The following is a 14,995-nucleotide window of genomic DNA, read 5'->3' as shown; positions in this document are numbered from 1 at the left end:
ACAGGAAAACCAAAAGAAGTTGTGATTTTAATTTGGCAAAAAAATTCGCGTTCTTACTTTTTAGCCACAAAATGTCCAAAATCCAAACAAACTTTTATGAAGAGAATCCCACGTGTCCCCACCGCATCTGTTTTTCTCTTAATTACCATTTAAGTCAACGGCATCAATGATTCGAATCACGTGCCTGGACACAATTCTTGTGGAATCTTGGCCCCCAAACTCGACCCAAAAGCACGTGACTCTTTGGAAGACGCCATTGAACAAAACAATGAACAAAAACACCCCAAAAGAACATAATCCATGAAAATGACACACACTGGTACCAGCCTTCCCTATGTCTCCATCAAGGAACTAACTATGCAATTGCATTGCTGACTGAGTAGAACTTCTCCACGTCTCTTCTGCGGAAAAAAAAGAGTACGTGAGATTTTCTTCCAAGTAATGAGCAACGAAAATTATAAACATTTACTCAGTTGGTATTATCTTATTCATACCAACAGCTATTACTTAGTTGAATGCATATCATCCAAATGAATTCATAGGCTCATATGTCACATAATACACATGAAATCTTATGTTTACAACTAAACAATAATTGGATGTCAGCTTAACGCATTTGGTCCAAGTGAATTTGTGGGCTCCACATATCCCACATGAAATCTCGTGCTTAGGACACTTGCAATGGTAAATTGTTGTTGGATCAACAAAAATGTTGTCTTTTGTTCATGTGGTTGTATTGGAAAATGTGTTTTGTTGATATGGCTGTATTGAGAGACTTATTTTGCTGATGTGGCTGTATTGAGATTGCGTGTTTTGGTGTAGTTTTGTTGGGGATAACATGGAGACATGAAATGTTGTTAGCCTCCATATTAAGTGGAAAGAAATAATATATAGAAATTTGTGTTTTGCTGATGTGACTGGCATCAGCTATTGGTATCCTTATCACCGAACGAGCAAAAGCAATATAATGATGGACTTGATAGTTCTGGTGCAACAATCTGTAGTAGCAGATGTTGTTGACGACTTCTTTTTTCTCTGAATACGAATCTGCAGGGCTTTAACGTGAAGGAAGAAGCTACTCTGTGACAGAACTCTGAATTTGTCATCGATCCCTCTGCTCGAGGTAAGTCATGGGCTTGTAAAGTTTCTTTCTTTCTGGTTTTCAAAAGTCGAATCATGTTTTCTGCTGTTGGATGGTGTCCATGATTCAATTAACTAGCCATGGATTTCTTTTTCAACGGGCCTGAAATGGTCCTGGATAATTTAATTTATTTTGTACTCTTAATAGTAGTTTAAATCTATCTTTCTTGATTTTCTTTAATGGGGAGAATCCCATGCCAAATCTTTTTGGATTATGACCATCCAATTCCATCATGTTCTGATTTTGTACTAATTTAAGCTTTCTGCTGGCCTTTCTGGGCAATGGGTACTTTTGCTTTTCTCAATCATTCATAAGGCGTACTTTTTCTCTCCTCCTTATTTTACTTTTTCCACTTTTTGGTATCCAATCATTACTGAATATTTTGAACAATTCACCATTGAAAATCAATTCAGGTAGCAGAGGAACAAGATTGACCGGTGCACCTAAATTTGAGTTGCAGACATGTTTTCTGATTCTTGGGTCACATCACTCTCATGTTCAAGCTCTGTGATCCAATTCTCTGGAGATACATCTGTTCTTCGATGGGTCAGATTCATTTTCCTCTCTCCATGCCCTCAAAGGGTTCTGTTTACTGCTCTGGATCTCTTGTTCTTGGTCACTGTCCTTGTATTTGCAGTTAAGAAGCTTTATTCTAGATTCAACTCTCATGGTGACTCTGGCTCTGAACTCAACAAGCCCCTCATTGGCAATGGCAGAGCTCTAATCAGAACAACCATTTGGTTCAAGCTCTCATTGATTGTGACAATTGTGTTGACTCTATGTTATGCTGTGGTGTGCATTCTAAGCTTCATTAGAAGCTCTCAATTGCGATTCGTGGCGCTGTTTTGGTTATTACAAGCCATTACCAATGCTGTCATTGCAGTCTTGATTGTTCATGAGAAGAGATTTCAAGCAGCTATGCACCCGATTCCGCTGCGAATTTACTGGGTTGTGAGCTTCATTGTGATTTCCTTGTTCATGGCTTCTGGGGTTATTCGTTTCGTGTCTGTTGGAGCCGGACTGGATTCTAATTTGGTATTCGATGATATCGTTTCTGTGGTTTCTTTTGTACCGTCTATTGTGCTGCTTTTTGTTGCGATTAGAGGTTCAACTGGGATTACAGTTTCTATAGAATCTGATGGATTAGTTCTGGTCGAAGAAGAGACCAATGGACATGAACCACTTATGGTCAAGTCCAATGTCACGGCGTTTGCTTCTGCTTCTATATTATCTAAGGCCTTTTGGCTTTGGATGAATCCCCTGCTAAGTAAAGGTCACAAATCTCCTCTAAAGAGTACTAATGTCCCGTATCTCTCACCGGAACATAGAGCGGAAAAGCTATCGAACAATTTTGCATTGAACTGGCCTAAACCAGGTGAAAAATCAAATCACCCAGTTCTAACAACATTGTTCCTGTGTTTCTGGAAGGAAGTTGCCTTAACTGCATTTCTAGCTATTGTAAGGCTCAGTGTCATGTATGTTGGGCCTATTCTCATCCAAAGTTTTGTCGATTTTACTGCCGGGAAAGGTAGCTCTCCTTATGAAGGATATTACCTTGTATTGACTCTCTTAGTTGCAAAATTTGTGGAAGTTCTAAGTGTTCATCAATTTAATTTCAATTCTCAGAAGCTTGGAATGCTCATTAGAGGTACTCTTATAACTTCTTTATATAAGAAAGGTCTGAGGTTGTCGTGCTCAGCTCGTCAAACTCATGGTGTAGGACAGATTGTGAATTACATGGCTGTTGATGCTCAACAGCTTGGTGACATGATGTTGCAGCTTCATGCTCTATGGTTAATGCCATTGCAAGTCACCGTTGCATTGGTGCTTCTGTATAACTGTATTGGCATCTCATCGATCATGGCGGTACTTGGGATTGGTGCTGTTCTTGTTTTTGTTATATTTGGCACCAGAAGAAACAATAGGTTCCAGAACAGTTTGATGAATAATCGTGATTCAAGAATGAAGGCAACGAACGAGATGCTTAATTACATGCGAGTGATTAAGTTCCAGGCGTGGGAAGACCACTTCAATAGGAGAATCCAGGATTTTCGTAAAGCAGAATTCAGTTGGCTCACCAAGTTTATGTACTCAATATCCGGCAACATCATTGTGATGTGGTGTATGCCGCTTCTAATATCAACTCTCACATTCGGTGCTGCCATTTTGTTAGGGGTTCCACTTGATGCAGGGACGGTGTTCACTACAACGACAGTCTTTAAAATCCTGCAGGAACCCGTTAGGTCCTTCCCGCAGTCGATGATTTCAGTGTCACAAGCAATGATATCACTTGCGAGATTGGATCGTTACATGATGAGTAAAGAATTGGTGGAGGAATCAGTTGAAAGAGAGGAGGGTTCTGATGGAAGTATTGCGGTGGAGATTAAAGATGGGGTGTTTAGCTGGGATGATGAAGATGGAGAGGAGGTATTGAAAAACATAAGTTTAAAGGTAAAGAGAGGCGAGCTTACTTCCATTGTTGGTACAGTTGGATCAGGGAAATCTTCCCTCCTGGCCTCAATTCTAGGTGAAATGCACAAAGTATCCGGAAAGGTACATATTCCCGATTCATTCACTTTTTCAAGTTCTGTTTGCTAATCATGAACATTTTGTAAAATTAATGTGCTCATTAATAGGTCCGAGTTTGTGGGACGACAGCATATGTGTCCCAAACATCATGGATTCAAAATGGAACCATTCAAGAGAATATCCTATTTGGTATGCCAATGGACAGTGAGAAATACAAGGACATTGTCAGGATCTGTTGCTTGGAGAAAGACTTGGAAATGATGGAGTATGGAGATCAGACTGAGATTGGAGAGCGGGGGATCAACCTCAGCGGCGGCCAGAAGCAGCGGATACAGCTTGCCAGGGCTGTTTATCAGGATTGTGACATATACCTTCTTGATGATATCTTCAGTGCTGTCGATGCGCATACTGGATCAGATATATTTAAGGTAAAGTTTATGTATCTTGCTTCCAGAATTCGGAACGATCCGTCATTTGATCAAAAAGACTGAATTCCTTTCAAATGGTGTCTGGCTCTATGTTTACTCCAAAAATCCCAAAAAAGTTGAGCTAAGTTTTAGATCTTTAATGCTTTTTTGCAGGAATGTGTAAGAGGAGCTCTCAGAGACAAGACTGTTATTCTTGTTACTCACCAAGTTGATTTCTTGCACAATGTTGACCTTATAATGGTGGGTGACAAGCTTTTTAATTTATTTTTAGTCTTATGGAAACATAGACATTGCTGAACTTGTTGATTCAAGTAATTAGATATGTTCTAATATAGGTCATGCGAGATGGGATGATCGTACAATCAGGAAAATACAATGATCTAGTCCAGTCTGGCTTAGATTTTGGAGCACTAGTGGCCGCCCATGATACCTCGATGGAACTTGTGGAAATGGGCAAGAACGTGTCCCTTGAACCTTCTTCAAAAGCAGAGAAGTCTCCACTAGCCAGCTCTGATCTTCGTGAAGCTAATGGCGAAAACAAACCTGAAGAACAAGTCAAGTCAGAGAAGTCAAGTTCAAAGCTCATTAAAGAAGAACAAAGAGAAACTGGGAGAGTGAGCCTGCAAGTATACAAGGTATACTGCACTGAGGCTTTTGGGTGGTGGGGAATAACTTTAGTGTTGTTTTTCTCCATTGTTTGGCAAGCATCTTTGATGGTTGGTGATTACTGGTTGGTGTATGAAACTGCAGACGAGCGTGCTATGTCATTCAATGCTTCATTGTTTATCCGTGTCTACGCAATTATTGCCGCTGTATCATTTGTGTTGTTAGCAATGAGAGCCCTTTTCGTTACGATGTTTGGGCTCAAGACAGCGCAAATGTTCTTCAAGCAGATCCTTTATAGTATCATGCACGCCCCCATGTCATTCTTTGATACAACACCTTCAGGAAGAATACTAACAAGGGTAAGAATTGGATCACTAAACATTATTTTTCTTATATATTTGCTAAATTATGGATACAAGAATTAGAAATACTGATGTCCATCGACATTTTTCTTTTCAGGCATCAAATGATCAGACCAACATTGATATCATGGTTCCGTTTCTTATCGGCCTTGGTATTTCTATGTACATCACCCTGCTTAGCATCATCATTGTCACTTGTCAATATGCTTGGCCGACAGTATTCTTATTGATTCCACTTGGTTGGCTGAATATATGGTATCGGGTAAGTGCTTTCCGTTCAGTTCCCTTATAGATTATTCTGAACGTCATTTATCATTCTGGATGATATGTACAGCTCTGATGCAAAACTTGGCTTTTGGGAAAAAATGATACTGATGATTTCTTCTCTTTTGGGTTTCAGAATTACTTTATTGCTTCATCTCGTGAATTAACGAGGCTCGATTCAATCACAAAAGCACCCATAATCCATCACTTCTCTGAAAGTATTTCTGGGATTATGACAATTCGCTCTTTCAGAAGGCAGAGTCGTTTTTATCAGGAAAATGTTAACCGTGTTGATTCGAATGTGCGTATGGATTTCCACAACTATGGAGCAAATGAATGGCTGGGTTTCCGTTTAGAACTGATTGGGAGCTTCATCCTTTGTATTTCGACTTTATTCTTGATCATGTTGCCCAGCAGTATTGTGAACCCATGTAATCACTGAAACGGTTTGATTTAGTAACATCTGCTTTACGATTTTTCTTGTAAAACACTTAATACATGATGGATCGTATGGACTTATCAAGTAGAAAACTGACTCAATTCTCTGCGATGCAGCAAATGTCGGTTTATCCCTCTCATATGGGTTATCTCTCAATGGTGTGCTGTTCTGGTCTATTTACGTAAGTTGCTTGGTTGAAAATAAAATGGTTTCTGTTGAGAGGGTAAAACAGTTCACGAAAATCCCAGCAGAGGCAGAATGGGAGCTAAAGGAGCGGCAGCCTCTTCCGAGTTGGCCTGCCCATGGCAATGTGGACCTTGAAAACTTGCAGGTAATTAACTTTGAGCTTAGGTTTGTTTCAGGAGGTGTAATTCATCGGTTATATATCAATGGTCTCTTTCGCAGAAAAATGTTTTTATCGGTTAGGGCTAAAACTACTCTACTCTTATGGTGATTCATAAATTTTGCTAAACAGGTCAGATATCGTCCGAACACTCCTCTGGTTCTCAAAGGTATTACTCTCCGCATTCATGGGGGAGAGAAGATTGGCGTTGTTGGTCGTACGGGGAGTGGGAAGTCAACTTTGGTCCAAGTGTTCTTTAGGTTGGTAGAACCATCAGGAGGGAGTATAATTGTTGATGGTATTGACATTTGCACGCTAGGCCTTCATGATCTTCGATCTCGGTTTGGGATTATTTCTCAAGAACCTGTCCTGTTTGAAGGAACTGTGAGAAGCAACGTTGATCCAATTGGACTGCACACCGACGAAGAGATTTGGAAGGTATATTTGCACCAGTTCTTTTTTCCTTATTTCACTCCACTCATTACTTGAGATGAAAGCTTTCTTCTTGGTTAATTTTTGTAGAGCCTTGAGCGATGCCAACTTAAGGATGTGGTTGCCGCAAAGCCTGAAAGACTTGATTCTCCAGGTATATCTGTCTCTGAACTTTTCCGCAGTCTTTAAGTCCTCAACGTTCACAATCTTCTTTAGCGACGCTTACGTTATCTCAATTCTATAGTGGTCGATAATGGTGACAACTGGAGCGTCGGACAAAGGCAGCTTCTCTGCTTGGGAAGGGTGATGTTGAAGCGTAGCAGACTTTTGTTCATGGACGAAGCGACAGCTTCAGTTGATTCACAAACTGATGCCGCTATTCAAAAGATAATTCGGGAAGAATTTGCGGCCTGTACAATTATCAGCATTGCTCACAGAATACCAACTGTAATGGACTGTGATAGAGTGTTAGTAATAGATGCAGGTACACACTATTTCTACGCCTTTCAAATCAATATTTTTTTTGGTGACGGAGAAATCACCCAGCCCAACATGTCTTTTAGACAGTTGAGCTGGTTCGAACTCCAGACACTAGCGTCATCCGCCTTAAGTTCAGAGATATAACTAACTGCATATCATATGTACTTCTCTCTACACTCGTGTAACTTTTTTGCTGATCTCTCTCGACTTTGTCTATGACAGGAAAGGCAAAAGAGTTTGACACACCATCTCGCTTGATTGAGCGGCCATCTCTTTTCGGAGCGTTAGTCCAGCAGTATGCCAATCGCTCAGCCGAACTATAAGCCTCCATTGTTTTGCCGTAGGCAATCCATTGTTGATATTTGTCTGAACTTTCAGATGACCCGAGCTTTTTGGAGCTTGGTTGTGGCATAGTCTCTCGCAGTTATGAGCTCATAATACTTGACCAAATACAATGTTAGTTGTTTAGAATAGCAAAATATGATGCCAAATGTATTTTTGACATTGAATAAATTTACATTTAGCTTAAATTTTGAGCTGTATTCAAATTTCATATATAATAAATTATTCCTTAAATTTAGATTTGTCAAATATGGTATGTACGTTGCCGTTTTACTTAAATATGATGTTTAGTTGTGTGAAGTGTAATTTGTAGTTGGGCAATCATTAGTAAGAGACCAAGAGTTAACCAAGGTTAGTAAGTTCAGACTTGAGATATCATCCAAAATGCATTTTGAGAATATTGTCTTTTGAACATTTGTTATATGGTTAAATTCGGGATCGCGCGTACAAAAGTTTTTCACTTAATGACGTGGTGAGTTGGATCAAACCCTAATATATGGTCATAAATATATTGTTGTCGGTGGAAATCGAATTCAAAACCTTTCGAATCCATACAATTTAGAACATAGAGATTCACCACTGAATAGTCTGGATTATATCCAAATTGTTCAAAAATCTTAAATATTATATCTTAAACCTAAGTACTAAATTATAATTCTTAAAATTTTGTGGAAAAATATCATAATTTAATGTAATTTTAGGGAAAAAAATTGTAGCAGAATTCAAAGAATTGTAGCCCTCCAACTTCTAGATACAATACTCTCTCGAAGATTTTAGTTCCCTTTTGTCATTGTCGAATTCTGAAGCGCTGCCGGCCCTAAACCGTAACCAGAAAACCAGAGAGCGAGGTCAAGGGGGAGACGCACAATGGGAAGGTCGAGAAGAAAGTTGAAGAAATCAACGGCAAAGGTTCGAGTGGGTCTCCCCAAGAAGAACCCAAACGTGTTCAAGCCGGCCTTCTGTCTTCCTCCAAAGCTTCGCTCTTTAGCCCATGACTCCAAATGGGATGACAAAGCTAGCGTCATCCAGAACTACAAGTCGTTCGGCCTTGTCTCTAACCCCAACTTGCTCGGCGTCCGGTGCCGCACCTCCCATGTTATCGAGACCGAGTCACTCCAAGTTCCTCCGTCACCGTCTGATCAGCCCGCCGATGAGTCCGAGCCCATCGACTCCGGCAGCGACCTGGAAGAAGACGGTCAGCTCAATATTCATACATAATTTCCTATCAATTTTGACTGATTTTTAATTTTGATGCTCAATATTCAGAATTTTTACTTTGAATTTTGATTGGTTTTGCTCTTACCAAATTTAATTGATTTTTTGCCCTATTTACCGACAATCTTTATTGCTATGGAAGAAGACACATAATAGTCCTTGTTCTATTCCGTTCTGTATTTTAATATATAACACAGAATAGAGAACCCTATCATGTGGTGAATCCTGTCAATAGGCTATGACACAGATTGCATTTCAAGTATTCTATGATGAAACCTATAGGCACTACTGCATGTATTGAGTTATCAAGGAAGCAATAGCTCCTGAGAAGTTAGAGCATGCCCTGTTGAAATTGAATTAAATTATCGTGAGATTCGGTGATGTTACATGGTCTGCAAGTCAAATTGTTGTGTTTTAAGATTGAAGTGGGAATAAAATTGTTCATCTTTCCAATTTTTCTCACTTTGCTACATGATTGTGCATCTGTATCCTTTAACAAACAGATTTAAAATCAGCCCTTGGGAAGAAGCGAAGAGATGGAAAACAGGCATGTCTGCAGCCATTAACCACAATGCAGCGTGTTCATATTGGTCGGCTGGTCGAGAAATATGGGGATGACTACCAGGTGAGATGCAATCCCTGTTCTAGTAGTTATTGGGTTTCGCTTTCCTCTGTAGTAGACTTACTTATTTGTCTGTTGATCGTTATGTTTTGCAGGCCATGTTCATGGACTCTAAACTGAATGCATTGCAGCATTCAATTGCGACTCTGGAGAAGCTGTGCCAAAGATACAACATATGCAAAGATAAGAATCCCTTGATTGTTAAAAGTTGAGAATGATTGAAATTTGTATGCGGTATGGCCATAGCAATAGTGGAAGTACACTATGATTTATTGTCCTCAGGATTTTATCTTACTGAAAGTTCTAAGTTTTGGTAACTTTTAAGTTTTTCCCTTTTGCTGAAGTTACTCTTAGTTTGTAAGGATAGTTAGCATTGTACTTTTGGTGGTAGAATCTCACATGGAAATCGAAACTTGTTTCAAAGAAGCAGAGGTATCTTGCAACAGAAATAGTTGCTTGGATCTGTTACTTCTTTGACATTATTCAATCTCCGTGGCTTAAAGAGGATGTCAACTCTTTGACAGCAAGAAATCAAGCTTATGTTCTTGTTAACATGTGTGTGGTTTGCTAAAAGACGTATGGGTGCGTGCCATCTGATTGTTGATTTCTCTGATTGAACTGAACCTCTAGCTAATATTACTTGTGGTTGTTCACACTTCGCAGAGCTTTTATTTATCGACTGTCAATTACCATCCAACTCTGAAGTATATAATGTCTCTAAATGGTGCATTACTGCTGGTATGGAATCATCCTTGCATTATACGCTTTACTGTTTGGAATCGCTAGTAGTCGCCGGTCAGCCATACGGTGGTGATTTCGTTCCTGGGATGTCAACTAGAAACTTGATTCAGAGTTCAACCTTAGCCGATCTCTGCTACCGGCAACAGTATCCACCAATCCTCTTTTACTACATTCTAATTCCATTAACAAGCTTCAAGGAAGATTTTAGTAAAAAAGCCAAGCCTTATGTTTACATATTTACCCTTCCACCTTATAAATTCATTCATAAAAACTCTTCTGGCCAGAGAAGATAGGGTCTCATGCCCTGTTTTTTAATCGATGACTTGACAAGCGTGCACTTTGGACAATCCGCCCGAAAGATTAGTTGGGTCGAGGCTCAGTAAAAACCACTTGAAAATAGTGATGCTAACTTAGAATCGAACTACCAACCTTGGCAAGATTCTTTACGACTTAAGATCTAAGAGATAACCAGTTAGACTATCGTCAACAGTTTTTGCTTAGTGATCCCTATTAGAGGAAAAAAAAAAGGGCATAAGGGGTTTTCCAACATCAACAAAACAATAATTCAACAGTTTTTGCTCAGTGATCCCTATTAGAGAAGACTGAAAACCAATATACCCCAACAAAATCACATTAATTCAATAAAGTTCGAATTCATAAGGGGTTTTCCAACATCACTAACAAAACAGGTTGCAGAATTTATGCAACAAAAAGAAATATGTACACAACTTTCCTAAAGAAAGGATTATTTGACAAATAACATCAGAAAAGGAAAAAAAAACAATTACAATGAAAGATCTTCCTGTAAAATCCGTTGACTAAACCAGATAAGCAGAATTTTGCCCAACTATGCACCCACGAATGCCCGGCACTGGGATTCCCAATGCTCCTTTGCCTGCTTAATCCTCTCTACCCTTTCTGTCTGAAGCCTGTGCTCCCAATATTCAGGGCAGCTGTAAAAATATGCAAAGATAGATGCATAATTTGCAAAAGTACTGGCATTAGACATATATTATTAATTCGTCAAAGGACGATTTTGAGTTAAGAACAGCATCAAATGACATTAGTGAAAGAAAAAAGCGGTACGGGTTGGGAATTATCAGGGTCGAAAAAATGAATTACCTTCTACTTAATAAAATATTAAGTTCTTGCAAATGTACAGCACCTTCATAAACTCCTGCCTGAATAGAGGAAAAGGAAAAGGAAAAATGAAAGAATGATTATGTGCTAATTACAATCCACCACATTTAATTCACTTATATTATTTTTCATCATAAAAAACACAACCGATTTGTAGCCCTAGTGAGTAACAAAAACTAAGAAGGAACAGTTTCAGGGCGAGGAATCAGGTTCATTCAGAACGGGACGAGGTCATGCATTCTAGCACCAATCTTTTTATCACCTCGCATTGTTTCTTGAGACCAAATAGTTTATTTTGAAAGAAAATTCAATGATCTAAACATCACAAACTAGACTGCACACGAGATTGTTTTAGTTGAACTTCATGGGAAATGAATATGATGTACCGAATGTTTCTGAAAACGAGTCAACCTACCTCCCGGCATAGAGGGCATTTTTCTTTAGGCTTTGCTGCCTTTAGTCCATCAACAATGGTCACTGATGAAGCTGAGCAAGCACACATGTAGCAGAATATATGGCCACATGTGAGAGAAACTGGATCAAATACAGTGTCCTGATGCCAAGTGAAAAAGTCACATTATGAATAAGCTAGGGAAGTATGAGGAGGACATTGATTACAAATCCAATCCTTTTTCAACTCTCAAAATGCATATATGATTGCAAACTATCTGGCTTTTCATGTTGACAAGATTTTATTATTATTTAATATTTGGGTAACAAATAAGTGTCTTGTGACATGCTAACAGGAGACAATCCAATGTATGAAACCAATAAAAAAAGGTAAACAACTCCCGTACACAAGGTTCCTGCAATGGCCGGGTCGGCGGCATACCGAATGTACGCAAGTCTTATCCTCACATAATATGTGGAGAGACTATTTCCAGGAATTGAACATGTGACTTTTAAGTTGTACCATTGCACCTCTAAACAAAACATATTATGCAAATTGGAAGCTTACCAAGCATATTGAGCAAGTCATGTCAATATCGAGCTTGATATAATTAAAGAGCTCACAGGAGAGTGATGGTTTGCCCTCATTGAATGTGAGCAAACACCCATCAAACAATGCAGGAGCCACCCTTGAATTGACTTTAGGGTTTCTTAAATTGATGTGGAAAGCCACTAGTTCACAAAGCCATGGGGACTGAAGAATCTCAATATGCATGCTCTGAACTTGTGACTTAAAGGCTTGCCCTTGCTTAGAGTAATGAATCTGTTAGCAAGCATACAACATACAACAATCAAAATCCAAATATATTCACTGTACAATAACATTAACTGCCAAATATATACGACAAATTCATAAAAGACTTTAATGTAAGGATAGATAATAAATCATTCTCCTAACACTATGGTAATCAGGAATATGATTGTGCATACCAACAAAGTAATTCTATTTATGGTAGCAAAAATTAAGTTTTTATGATCCGTGCAAAAAGGTAATCGATTTTAAGAACTTATCTATGTTTAAATTGCTCGGATAGAAGTCAGGGCCATAATCATGCATTTTGTCGATTAATCAAGACAACAGTTGAGATTTTACGATATTCCAAATTTACACTGAAGATAACATAACAGGGAATCAGTTCACTAAATATGAAGCAACTTATGATGATTTAGTGCACTCCATTAGAAAAAAGAAAGAAAATAATACCTTATCATATTTCTTAAGTATTTTTTGAATGGCAATGGCATTGATCACTGCATAGGTAACCAAATCCTTGCCTTCTTGAATCAAGGCACCATGGTTCCCTCGAAGTTTGCCTTTGAACCATATGAAGTATTTCCGAAACCCAGAGGCCAGATGCAGCTCAAGAAGTTTTCTTGCACGCTCATTGAAGCAGCCAACCACCTCCGACATCTCATTGAGAAGAGAAGGGAAAAAGGTCACATCACATACTGCACATACGTTTAAATTAAAACAGAATTAAGAAGCAAAATGACAGCTAATATATCCGAATTCCGAAATGAAGAAAACAATAATCATAATAGGTTATCATATTCAGGCTAGAAGGTTATTGTTTTCCATAGAAAGATTTGGGGACCATCCACCTATTGGTGTTAGGTAGAAATAATAGCTTCATTAAGGTGGATATAAGCACAAGCATATATAAGTTTGTACAAAAACAATAAGCAAAAACCAGTAAAAACAAGCACCCCATACTCAACATCAATCGTTCCCATAAAAGATGGTGCTGACAAATTTTGGATCAAAAAACAAGAGAACTCCATAATCATGATGAAATCCAGAAAAGGAAGAGTTAACAAATGTCTCCACATTATCAATAACACAATTATGGATTCAATATCCGACTTAAAAGGGCTAAAAAGAACAGATTCTCCAATAAACAATGCAATCCCAAACTAAAAATCCACAAGAAACAGGGGAAGACAATAACACAAACACTTGGAAGGCAAATAAATATTACCAAAACCCAATAAAAGGAACAATCTTTTGGATACCTGGACAATGTTGTGGGCAAGATTGGGCATCATGGCATCCCTTGTGATCCTCCTTCGACTGGAAATCCCTCCGGCACTTCTTCAATATCTTTTTGAGCTTCTTGAATCCAAGCACAGGCAACTTCTTCTCCTGTCCTTTCATGTACTCATGGTATTGCTTGCAAAACTTCATTTTTCATCAAACCCTCCACTCCACTCCTCCCTCTCCGATCTTCCATAAAACACCCACAAATCAATGACGCTCACAATACTGTTTCTTCATATAAAGTAAGACAAAAAAAAAAAATTTCTTTTAAAAGCAATGCAAAGGCCGAAGAGGAAAGTGAGTAACGATTCGCTGACTGTTAAGACGTATTTATAGAGGACAAGTGGGATGGTAGCTGGTCACCAACTCAAAAGTCCCACAAAGGCAATTAGCCCATTAAGATCAAATGAATGAGCTGGAAAGTTACTGTGATTCATTGGGTTACAGTTTATATTTGATAATGTAATTTTGTTGAAATTGATGGTTATAGAGTTATTAGGGCTTAACTTATAGATTAAAACTAGTTTTCTCAATCAATTTTAGATTTTGAAGCTATAGGTAATCGTAAGTTTGGAATTTTATTTTGTGCGTGTTGGGAGTTGTTCTGTAGAATTCCCACTGAGTTTTACTCAATGCTGATTTCATTGGTCCCTCAATGTCTTTCTCTGGATTTTCTGCATATTGTTAACCCTTCACAAGTTTTGTCCATTCTAGATTCTTAAAAAATATATTTTTTTTAATCCAGGATTGTGGGGTGTCTTCTCAGTGACCTCCCTTTAACACAGAATGGACAAACAGACCCATGTAAAATGAAATTAAATGTAAGTGGAATTTTCTAGCTGTCTGCAATACGCTAAAGAAATTGTAAAATTTATTTGTGCAAGAAGAGATCTCCTCAGTAATCAACTCAACTAGTTGCATGCTCGCGCTTCGCGCGACACATAATTAATTTAAAAAATAAATATTTTTGATAATTTTTCGATACTTTATTATCATAATGAATAACAGAGTTTGAATTATAGAAAATGAAAATAATTATGAGATGAACAAATAACTACAATACATTTTTCTCAATACGTTAATAAATAATTTTCTAAGAATGAGCGAAAAATTTGATGCATAAAGAAAAAATATGCTCAGAGTTTAACAATTATTTTTTGCGTTGGTTTTTTGAACAAAGTTGTAAAATAACTAAAAAACATCTCATAAATTATAAATTCTATAGAAAAGATAGCGCACCTCCTTTATCTCCTAGTTTTTACATCTCATTTATTATTGCTTCTTATGTCTGCAAGTCACAATTTTTCATACTATGTCAATAAGCATATATAATATATAATTTGTTGTACTATATATCTCACATTTGATTAAATTCTTCATTTGTATGATCATCCACTAAGGGATTATCTTATACGGGATCATT

At 38.1% G+C, this 14,995-nt stretch overlaps 3 protein-coding genes across 3 annotated transcripts; 2 read left to right on the top strand and 1 right to left on the bottom strand.

The window, feature by feature from the left end:
• Positions 1-968: 968 nt before the first annotated feature.
• Positions 969-7,615, top strand: LOC119983272 (ABC transporter C family member 14-like). The gene is made up of 12 exons (XM_038826929.1): positions 969-1,123; positions 1,555-3,694; positions 3,778-4,098; positions 4,252-4,338; positions 4,434-5,063; positions 5,164-5,328; positions 5,467-5,761; positions 5,886-6,100; positions 6,245-6,550; positions 6,635-6,698; positions 6,789-7,028; positions 7,247-7,615. Exons 2-12 carry the CDS (start codon positions 1,604-1,606, stop codon positions 7,345-7,347), a joined length of 4,515 nt encoding a protein of 1,504 aa, XP_038682857.1. The 5' UTR covers positions 969-1,123; positions 1,555-1,603; the 3' UTR covers positions 7,348-7,615.
• A 527-nt stretch (positions 7,616-8,142) lies between these two features.
• LOC119983274 lies at positions 8,143-9,755 on the top strand. Its single transcript, XM_038826932.1, has 3 exons — positions 8,143-8,561; positions 9,085-9,206; positions 9,299-9,755. The coding sequence occupies exons 1-3, from the start codon at positions 8,234-8,236 to the stop codon at positions 9,413-9,415; spliced, it is 567 nt and encodes a 188-aa protein (XP_038682860.1). The 5' UTR covers positions 8,143-8,233; the 3' UTR covers positions 9,416-9,755.
• Positions 9,756-10,585: 830 nt separating this feature from the next.
• LOC119983273 (probable E3 ubiquitin-protein ligase BAH1-like 1) lies at positions 10,586-13,881 on the bottom strand. Its single transcript, XM_038826930.1, has 6 exons — positions 13,548-13,881; positions 12,739-12,983; positions 12,043-12,297; positions 11,500-11,637; positions 11,067-11,125; positions 10,586-10,897 (listed from the first exon to the last, which is right to left on the bottom strand). Exons 1-6 carry the CDS (start codon positions 13,717-13,719, stop codon positions 10,792-10,794), a joined length of 975 nt encoding a protein of 324 aa, XP_038682858.1. The 5' UTR covers positions 13,720-13,881; the 3' UTR covers positions 10,586-10,791.
• Between the last annotated feature and the right edge of the window lie 1,114 nt (positions 13,882-14,995).

Source organism: Tripterygium wilfordii, chromosome 18 (assembly GCF_013401445.1).
Source record: "Tripterygium wilfordii isolate XIE 37 chromosome 18, ASM1340144v1, whole genome shotgun sequence".
Classification (NCBI taxonomy): Eukaryota; Viridiplantae; Streptophyta; class Magnoliopsida; order Celastrales; family Celastraceae; genus Tripterygium; species Tripterygium wilfordii.
This window is presented reverse-complemented; position numbering and strand designations above follow the sequence as displayed.

Bases quoted from the DNA above. Each gene is read 5' to 3' on its own strand.
- LOC119983274 (XM_038826932.1), top strand. From the start codon at position 8,234: ATGGGAAGGTCGAGAAGAAAGTTGAAGAAATCAACGGCAAAGGTTCGA. The intron at 8,562-9,084 runs GTCAGCTCAATA...TTTAACAAACAG, and splicing joins CAGCGACCTGGAAGAAGACG to ATTTAAAATCAGCCCTTGGG. The intron at 9,207-9,298 runs GTGAGATGCAAT...TATGTTTTGCAG, and splicing joins AATATGGGGATGACTACCAG to GCCATGTTCATGGACTCTAA.
- LOC119983273 (XM_038826930.1), bottom strand. From the start codon at position 13,719: ATGAAGTTTTGCAAGCAATACCATGAGTACATGAAAGGACAGGAGAAG. The intron at 12,984-13,547 runs GTATCCAAAAGA...ACGTATGTGCAG, and splicing joins TTGCCCACAACATTGTCCAG to TATGTGATGTGACCTTTTTC. The intron at 11,126-11,499 runs GTAGGTTGACTC...TCCTCTATTCAG, and splicing joins AATGCCCTCTATGCCGGGAG to GCAGGAGTTTATGAAGGTGC.
- LOC119983272 (XM_038826929.1), top strand. From the start codon at position 1,604: ATGTTTTCTGATTCTTGGGTCACATCACTCTCATGTTCAAGCTCTGTG. The intron at 4,099-4,251 runs GTAAAGTTTATG...GCTTTTTTGCAG, and splicing joins CTGGATCAGATATATTTAAG to GAATGTGTAAGAGGAGCTCT. The intron at 6,551-6,634 runs GTATATTTGCAC...TAATTTTTGTAG, and splicing joins CCGACGAAGAGATTTGGAAG to AGCCTTGAGCGATGCCAACT.